Source organism: Dictyostelium discoideum (genome assembly GCF_000004695.1).
Source record: "Dictyostelium discoideum AX4 chromosome 3 chromosome, whole genome shotgun sequence".
NCBI lineage: Eukaryota > Evosea > Eumycetozoa > Dictyosteliales > Dictyosteliaceae > Dictyostelium > Dictyostelium discoideum.
In genome coordinates, this window is record NC_007089.4 from 1,104,509 (window position 1) to 1,114,508 (window position 10,000).

Below are 10,000 nucleotides of genomic sequence, written 5' to 3' on the forward strand. Positions count from 1 at the left end.
CAATTGGAGGGGATTGAATTTGTTGGTTGTTTGGTTGATCTTGTAATTGATGGAATTCATTTTGAATATGTGGATCTTGTAATTTATGGAATTCATTTTGAATTTGTGGATCTTGTAATTGATGGAATTCATTCTGAACAACAAGTTGTTGTTGTTGTTGTTGTTGTTGTTGTTGTTGTTGTTGTTGTTGTTGTTGTTGTTCATGATTTTGTTCATGATTTTGTTTGTTATTTTGATCATGGTTTTTATGATTGTCTTGATTTTGGTCATGAACTTTATCATGAATTTGGATATTTTGGTCCTGAATATGATGATTTTGTCCTTGATCTTTTTGTTGTTTATGATCAGTATGATTTAATATTTGGTCATGATTATCGTTATTAATATGTTGAACATGATTGTTGTTTGAATTATTTTGTTGATTATGATTATGATTATGATTATGGCTATGATTGTGATTATGATTATGATTATGATTATTATTATTATTATGATGATGATGATGTGGTTGTTGTGATATTTTACGATTTGTTGGTGTTGTTGTTGTTGTTGTTGGTGTTGTTGTTGTTATTGGTGTTGAAGAAGAAGAGGAAGATACAGATAAAGATGCTGGATTAAATTTGTGAGATTTTTTAGATAGAAATTCTTTATCAATTCTTCTCATTACAGCAAAAGCTAAAAGTGTTGGTGGATAATCAGTTTTTGGGAGAAATTTTTGAGGTAAACATTTTGATTTCGAATGAAATATATAAATATATTCAACGACCAAATCATTGATTGAAGGAAGTGTCAAGAATGGATTAGAGACAGTGAGTACATCAACACTATTTGAAAGTGAATAAAGTAAATTTGAAAAGCCTTCTTTATCTTGACTATTTGAATTCTCTAATATCAACATTGAAGTATCACGAATTGTATGATTCATTTTTTCAATCTCTTCAAGATGTCTTAAAACAAGATGATTTGGTCTTCTTTGATAAAAACTTTTATGCGGAATTCTATGATGTTCCAAATTAATCCAATTACTACCACCAATATAATATCCATTAAACATAAAAGATTTTGGATCATCTTCTTTTTCACTCTTAAATATAAGATTATTCCAAATTGGATTTTTACCAATTATTTCACTAATTGTTAAATTTTTATTATTATTATTATTATTATTATTATTATTATTATTATCGCTGTTACTATTAATTCCATTAGCTTTATTATTAATTAACTCTGTATTGATATTTTTATTTTCATCATTATTAATATTGTTTCCATTCTCTTTTAATAAATTAGTATTTGCTGTTGTTGTTGATGTTGTTGTAGCTGGTGGTGGTGGTGATGGTGGAATTGGAGTTATTGATGGTGTTGTTGTATTTGTTATATTTGATGTAAGATTATTATTGTTGTTGTTGTTGTTGTTGTTGTTGTTGTTGTTGTTGTTAATATTATCAGGAGGTCTATAGTGATCATCATCATATGGTGCTAAAAATTCATCTTCATAATCTCTATTTGTATCTCCATCGTCATCATGATACTTATCAAGGCTACTTGTATTATCTACAAAGGAGGTATCAATTGGAATAAGGTTACCACTTTTTTTAATATTATTATTATTATTATTATTATTATTATTATTATTATTATTATTATTATTATTATTATTATTATTATTATCTTTTGAATATTCATAATCCAATCTAGTATAGTTGAAATTATTATCAATGTTGTTGCTATTAATAATATGACTTCTGAAATCATTAATTCTACCATCACTACCACCATTAAAATCAGAATAATCATCTTTCTTTTTAATTTTGATCATTTCAGCATAATCATCTATTGGTGAACGATTTAATAAATCATTGAAATTATCTCCAATTTTTAAATCTAACGAATTCATCCCACTGTTGGTTGGAGAACTAGTAGTATTATTTGGTTGAAGTTGTATCTCACCTTTATGAGTTTTTTTATAATATGTTGTATCCTTTGGTAATATACTACCTTTAACTGCCTAAATTAATTAAAAAAAAAAAAAAAAAAAAAAAAAAAAATGGATATTAATTTCTATCGATAAAAATTAGTAATAAAATAAAAGTAAAATAATATATAATAATTACCATTTCCTCCAATTCTCTTCTTTCTTCAGCTCTTTCTTTAGTTGCTAAATCTTGAATATCAAAATTTTTTAATTCTTCTGGTGTAACTTTCTTTGTTATAATTCTTTCTTTTAAACTTGGATTATTTTTAATATTATATTCAATACTTCTAACTCTGAATTATTTTATTTTATAAATGTTAGTATTATTCATTATTTTTATTAATTTTTATTATTAATTTTTACCTTTCTTTATATTTTCTTTTATCTAAACTATAAAAATGATTAAATAATTCAGTTTCAATTTCTTTTGCAATTACTTTAATTTCTTCATATAAATGACATGATCCAATTAATAATGCTTTGTTAATTAAATTGAAAGCACCTCTTCTTTCTTTTTCACATTGTTCGTTATCATCTTGTATAGTAGATGTAGTATTAGTAGTAGTAGTAGTTGTTGCTGTGGATGATGATGATGATGATAATGCTGATGATGATGATAATGCTGATGATGATGATGATGATGATGATGATGATGATGATGTATTACTATTAGTATAATTAAAGGAATATAAACTATCTTTTTTTTGAGATGGTGTATTATTTGCTGATGTTGATGGTGTAGGTGTTGCTGATGAAGGTAAAATTGAAGTTTGGGTTTGTACTGATGATGAAGATGATGATGACAATGATAAAGAATTAACTTTATCATTTTTTAATTTTTGAGAATTTGAAAGTATTTTTGTATCATCCAATGATTTCTTTGAATGATTAATACCATTATTAGTATTTGTTGATAAATGTTCTTTTGATGGCGATATATCGTATAAATTTTTAGATTGCTTTAATCTTTTTAAACCTTCTTTTTTTATTCTCTCTTCTTCTTCACTATCGTCATAATGTGAATAAGTTAAATCTACATTAATTGGATCATCACCATTTCTTGATGGTGATTCATCTCTTCTATAATCTTCTTTTTTCCTTTTTTTATCTTTACTACTACTGCTACCACTACTACTACTACTGTGTGAACTAAATTTACTTCTTTTGCTACTACTACTACTACTGCTACCACTACTACCTCTACTACTACTATGTGAACTTCTTTTTTTAAATTCAATTGGATCACTAAATAATAATTTAAAATTTTTTTTATTCTTTTCTTTATTTCCATCTCTTTCTCTATCTTTTTCTCTTTCTCTTTCTCTTTCTCTATCTGTTTCCCTTTCTCTATCTCTATATCTATCTCTATCTTTTTCTCTATCTTTTCCAACTCTTTTAGTATGTGATGATGATGATGAAGATGATAATGATGAAGATAATGATGAAGTAGAAGAAGAAGAAGAGGAAATTTTATTTGAGGAATGAGATGAATTAGATTGATGAATTTTAGGAGAACCTTTTTTTGCATATTGAGGTGGAAGTGGTGGAGGAGTATATTTTTTTACTAATGTTTTAAAATCATGTTCATGGAAACTAATAAATATATATGCTTCTTGATCTAATGAAATCTCTGTAGTTAAAGGTAAACATGATTTACAAATGAAACCAGATAACGATTTTGAGTCTTCTTCACTCATACCTATACATTGACCATGATACCATTTACCACAAACATCACATAAAACCATAAATCCAAATTCTCCTTTCAAACATATACAATAAACTTCTTCTTTTTGTTGTTGTTGTTGTTGTTGCTGTTGTTGCTGCTGTTCATGGTTTAATAATGGTGATGTTGATTGTTGTTGTTGTTGTTGTTGTTGTTGTTGTTGTTGTTGTTGTTGTTGTTGTTGTTGTTGTTGTTGTTGTTGTTGTTGTTGTGGTTGTTGTGATTGTTGTTGTTGCTGTTGTTGTTGAAGTATTTCATCTTCTATTATATGTGAATATGTCGGTTGGTTATCATCGATTAAAGGTAAGATTGGTTGAGCTACTATTGTATCTTGCTCAATAAGTGGTTGAGATATTTGGGTTTGTGGTGATTGTTGTGGTGATTGTTTATTTATAAAATTTTGTAAAATATTCGTTGGTGATCTAGGTGATATATCGATTTTCTTAGAAATATCATCAATAACATTTATTGAATCCATTCTATAATATATATATAGAATTATTTAAAATAACTATTAGAATCTATATTATTATTATTTTAAATATTATTTATTTATTATAATTTATTATTATTTATTTATTATTATTTATTATTATTATTTATTATTATTTATTATTTTTTTTTATGTTTTTGTAGATAATAGATATTTTATTTAATATTGTGTTATTGTTAAATGGTGTGAGTGTGTGAGTGGTGGGTATGTGTACAATAAAAAACCTTTTTAAATTCATTTGTTTTGTTTTGTTTTTACCTTTTTTTTTTTTTTATTTTTTATTTTTTATTTTTTTTCTATTTTTTTTTTTTTAATTTTCAAATTATTTTGGGAGTTCCAAAAAATCAACTGCCAAATAAAAAAAAAAAAAAAAAAAAAAAGAATTCCAAATCCACCTTTTTTTTTATTTTCATATTACCATTAGAGATTTGAGGAAGAAATTAAAAAAAAAAAAAAAAAAAAAAAAAAAAAAATAAATAAAATAAAAAAAAATTAAAAGGAAAATTTTCCGAATATAAACTTTTTTTTTGGTAAATTAATTAAACATTTTTTATTTTTATTTTTCCGGAAAAATAAAAAGATTAATTTAAAACTTTTAAGAACTATACACTCTTTAAAGTATTTTTTTTGATTGGTAAAAAATTTATTTTTTAAAGATACTCGTAATCTTTAAAAAAAAAAAAAAAAATTTTTTTTCCTATTTTTCCACCTGTTTTTAGATAAATTATTCGCTATTTAATCTTATAAATCGTATAGGTTCTTAAAAAAAAAAGAAATTAATTAAACTTTTCCCTAAATTATCAACAAAAAAAAAAATTCAACAAAAAGGGTCAATGGTATTTTACAAATCCTACAGGTTAAGAGTTCACTCGACCGTGAGGTAATCCAATGGGCGGGATCCAGAGAATTAATTTTAATTTCCTTAAAATAAAATAATAACTAATAAATAAAATAAAAATAAAATGAAAATAGTATAAAATAAATAAATGAATAGTTCTTTAATTTTTTTAAAATTATAAAATAAAAAAAAAAAAATAGTTAAACTAAATAATAATTTCTATAGTTTAAAGTAAAAAAAAAAAAAAAAAAAAATGTTAGGAAATAAATTTTATCCTTCTGATAATAATCCAGAAACTGACCCTTTATTAATTTTATTTGGTTTTGTTGGTTCAAATGAAAGAGTAATGAATAAATATAGAGAATGTTGGAAAGGTTTTAATATTTTTCTTTTTACACCTCCATGTGATATGACAATTTATTTAATGAGAGTTGGTTGTAGAAAGTTCAATAAGGAATTAAACAAATATTTTAAAAATAATCCAAATGCAAGTAAAATCATTTATATTCATGGTTTAAGTATTGGTGCAAGTTTTGTGTCTGGTTTTTTAAAACAATTGGAATTATATAAAAATGGTAAATTTTGTTATATTTTACCATATATAAAAGGGATTGTAATGGATTCAGGTCTCGTTCTCACTCATAATGATGCAATTACTGGTTTTAAAAGTGCAATAAGAGCTCAAATTGGTACATTTGGTAATGTAATTCAACATGTAGTACCAATGTTTAAACCATTTATTAAATATTTTTGCAAACATGATGTACCTTATCTTTTCAAGAATAACTATCATTTTTTGGTTATTTACAGCCCATGTGATCAATATTTCCCAGGTGCAAGTGAAAATTTAATTACTAGATTAAATGATACTGACAGAATATCAAATAATAATGATAGAATTATAGTAGAAAAGAAATTTTATTCAAAACATATTGAACATTTAAAAAGCAATAAAACAGAATATATTGATTCAATAATTAATTTTATTAATATTACAAATAAATAAAATATTAAAGATTATTTTAATTAAAATTTTTTTTTCATTACTTTATAATTCACTGGTCCAACAATCTAAAAAAACTGTAACACTTTTAGATTTATTTTTTTTTAAAAATTTAATAAGGAGCTTGTGTACTTAAATTTTTTTTTTTTTTTTTTTTTTTTTTCACATTAATAAAAACTATAAGAGAAGAGGATTTAATTGGTATTTTCAAAAATAATAATGAATGAGAATTTACATAATTTATTATTACCAAAAAATTTAAAAAAGTGTTGGAATTCTTTTGGAAATTAATACGTTATTTTTTTTGTTTGACAGTTGTCATAATGATTTTAAATTCTAATCTAATTAAGATATTTTTTTTTTTTTTTTTTTTTTTTTCAATAAATATTAATTCTTATATAATTTAATTATATTGAATTTTTTTCCTTGTCTTTTATTGGTCCATACTTTAGATATTTTTAAAACTAAATATTCGAACCATTAAAATTTAAATTTTTATAAAGGGGGGAATGGAAATTTATTGTTTTATAGATTTCCAATATTAAATTTTTAAATGTGTGGTAATATAAACTATATCCAATGTATATTTATTATATTTATTAATAAAAATAAAAACTACTTCTATTACCATTTTAAGGAACAATAAAATTATTTTTTTTTTATAAAAAATTTAAATATTTTAATTTTTAGTAATTTTCTTTTTTTTTTTTTTTTTTACAATTCATAAATATATAAATTTACATTTTATTTATTTTTTCAATTGTATTCCCAATTACCAATAATTATTTAAAACGAAATTTTTTTTTTTTTTTGTACATGTTTTTTAAGTGAATAGGAAATTAAAAATGAAAATTTATTCAATTAAATACTACCCATGTGAAAATGAATCAACTTCCCCTTTGTTAGTTTTATTTGGTTTTATTGGTTCAACAGAGAAAATTCTTGATAAGTATAAAAGTATTTGGAAAGGGTTTAATATTTTGGTATTTACTCCTCCATGTGATATGACAGTAATTTTAATGAGAATTTGTTCAAAAAAAGTTATAAGAAAAATCCATAATTTCTTTCAAATTCACCCCAATGCTCCAAAATCATTATATATTCAAGGACTAAGTGTTGGTGCATGTTTTGTTCCTGGTCATTTAAAACAATATGAAAATGAAAAATATGCTTACCTATTATCTTATATCGATGGAATAGTTTTAGATTCTGGTTTATCAGTGGATACAAGAGATGCAATAACAGGTTTCAAGTGTGCCATGAGAACTCAAATCGGTTTACTCGGAGTTTTGATTCAACATTTTGTACCTCTATTCAAACCATTTATTGAAGAATATTGTAGAAATGATGTACCATGTATTTATAAAAATGGTTATAATTTTTTAATAATCTACAGTGATTGTGATACTTACTTTCCTGGAGCAAGTAAAAAATTAATTGAAAGGATACATGATACTGATTTAAGGATTGGAGCTCAACCAAATAAAAGAATATTACATGAAGTAAAGTTTGATTCAAATCATATCGAACACTTGAAAACTCATAAACAAGAATATACACAAGCATTAACACTATTCATTTCAAAAACTCAATCAAATTAAAAAGCAAACTTTAAATATAGAAAAAGAAATTTCTAAAAATATTTATATATAAAATCCCAACAATCACCCATTTTTTAATTGATTAAATCAATTTTTAATTAAAAAATTTCTTCAAAATAAAAAAAAAAAAAACAATAAAATATTTGTGTTTATTTTTTTTTTTTTTTTTTTTTTTTTGAAAGGTTAAGACTAAAAATTTAGTTGATAATTATACTGGTTAAATAGGTATTTTTTTTATAAGATTTTCATAAAGTCTAAGCAATTTTAAAGATCCTAACGGCTTCAATAAAAAATAATTAAGAAAATCAAAGTACAAGGTTAATTTTATTACTTCCAAAAAGAGTCCATCTACAAATTTACTTAATTAATAATTTGGTTTTTAAATATATTATAGAGTGGATAATCTATTTTTTTTGACTTTTCAGAATTTCTAACCGATTTGTGTGGGGATTGCATGTATTTGGAGGATATCCATCTCCAATTGTGTGGGTTTTTAAACGAGCCATGTTAATTAGTTACTAATGAGCTCTGCAAGTTGGATTTTGCTTATACAAATAAAATTCCTTCTAGTATTGATAATCCAGTAGGAGTCGAACACTTGATCTATTTAATATTTTTGAAAAATTTTCGCCCAAAGGGGGGCTCGAACCCCCGACCACAAGGTTAAAAGCCTTGCGCTCTACCGACTGAGCTATCTGGGCATTTTATATTTTTCATAAAATTATTAGTAAAAAAAATTAGTTATAATATTTTCTTGGGGAATTTTATTTTTTAAAAGAAACATAAAAATAATTTATAATTTTAAATAATTTAATTAAATTTCCTAAATTAAATAAATATTAATAACCAAAAATAATAAAGTAGCTATAGTTTTTAATTGTATTTATTATTTTTATTTTTTTTTAATTTTTTTTTTTTAATTTTCATTTTTCATAAAAACGAATAACAATGATGATGAAAAATAAAATTCTATTAACCACAACATTTTGTAATAATATTAATTTTTCAAATAAATACTATTATTCTTCATTTAAAGGTAAAAAGAAAAATGATTATCCAAATAAAAATAATAATAAAACCAAAGAGAGAGTAGAATTAGAAAATCAATTTAAAGAACATAATGAAATAATAACTGAACAAAAAGAAAATCTACAAAAAGATTTTGAAATTTATAATGTCCTAAATAAAGAAAAAGATTTATTTAAATCAATGTCAAGATTAAAAAATAAACCAACAAATTCACCTTCTACTACTACTACTGCAACAACAACTTCAAATATTAATCAATCATCATCATCATCATCATCATCATCATCATCAAAAAATAATTCAATGAAAAAAAAAACTCAATTAATGAGAGATTTTATTCAAGAATCATTATATAATAAAGATTATGGATATTTTCAAACTAAAGAAGTTATTATACCATCAGATATTGAAATACCAAAATTAAATTCACTTGGAAATTTTAAAGAATATACAAACTATTTACATTATATTTATAAAAGTTTAGAACATGCATGGCTTACACCTGTTGAAATTTTTAAACCTTATTATTCTTGGAGTATTTCAAATTATATAATTGAGAAATTTAAACAAATTCAAATTAAAAATTCTGATTCAAAATTGAAAATCTATGAAATTGGTGCAGGATCTGGTACAAATGCATTGAATATTTTAAATCATATTCGTGATAATCATAAAGAAATCTATGAGAATATGGAGTATAAAATCATTGAAATTTCAAAACCATTAGCTCAAAAACAGTTGACAAGAATTAAACAATCTCATCCTAAACTAAATATAAATATCACCAATGCAAACATTTTAGAATGGAATCAAGCTGAAGAAAAAGATGAATGTTTTATAATCCTAACTGAAGTAATAGATAATTTACCACATGATAAAATTACTATCACTTCCAATGGGATCTTTGAATCGATAGTAGATAGCACAGTTTTTGAAACTGTTAAAGGAAAAGACAACATAATTCAAAAGAAACAAATCTCTGGCTTCCATTGCGAAGACTCCAGACCGCTAACCGACCCTATCATAAAGGAGTATTTAGAATACGAGAAATCCATGGATTCCAACTCCCTTTCCTCATTCATAAATAATATAATCAATTTCTACAAGGTCAATATTAAATCATTTTTCAAAGGTGACGAAACTAAATACCTTCCAACAGTGTGTTTTAAACTGTTTCAAATTTTCGCCTACTATTTCCCCAAGCATCATATTATTTTAGCGGATTTCGATGAACTACCATCATTGGTATCCGGTGAGAATGCACCAACGGTTCAAGAGAAAATACCAATTACAACTGGTAAAATCGATAATCCATATCATATTCTTGGTACAAAT

At 23.7% G+C, this 10,000-nt stretch overlaps 4 protein-coding genes and 1 non-coding gene across 5 annotated transcripts in view; 3 read left to right on the forward strand and 2 right to left on the reverse strand.

Annotated features, from left to right (window-relative positions):
• On the reverse strand, positions 1-4,179 carry DDB_G0278963 (hypothetical protein; the record flags this gene model as incomplete). The annotated part of the gene is made up of 3 exons (XM_636811.1): positions 1-2,008; positions 2,115-2,268; positions 2,339-4,179. Coding segments are annotated over 3 exons (4,003 nt in total), but the record flags the coding sequence as incomplete, so codon positions are not given.
• Positions 4,180-5,285: 1,106 nt separating this feature from the next.
• DDB_G0278743 (hypothetical protein) lies at positions 5,286-6,038 on the forward strand (the record flags this gene model as incomplete). The annotated part of the gene is made up of 1 exon (XM_636813.1): positions 5,286-6,038. One exon carries the CDS (start codon positions 5,286-5,288, stop codon positions 6,036-6,038), a length of 753 nt encoding a protein of 250 aa, XP_641905.1.
• An 842-nt stretch (positions 6,039-6,880) lies between these two features.
• Positions 6,881-7,636, forward strand: DDB_G0278745 (hypothetical protein; the record flags this gene model as incomplete). Its single annotated transcript, XM_636815.1, has 1 exon — positions 6,881-7,636. One exon carries the CDS (start codon positions 6,881-6,883, stop codon positions 7,634-7,636), a length of 756 nt encoding a protein of 251 aa, XP_641907.1.
• A 628-nt stretch (positions 7,637-8,264) lies between these two features.
• On the reverse strand, positions 8,265-8,337 carry tRNA-Lys-UUU-13. Its single transcript has one exon. It is a non-coding gene; the product is annotated as a tRNA-Lys (tRNA).
• Positions 8,338-8,584: 247 nt separating this feature from the next.
• The window catches only part of DDB_G0278747 (hypothetical protein), a gene marked incomplete at both ends in the record, with an annotated part of 1,689 nt that continues 273 nt past the window's right edge, over positions 8,585-10,000 (forward strand). Inside the window, one exon of the mRNA XM_636817.1 lies at positions 8,585-10,000. This exon is cut by the window's right edge and continues 273 nt beyond it. Coding sequence (XP_641909.1) covers positions 8,585-10,000 — 1,416 coding nt within the window.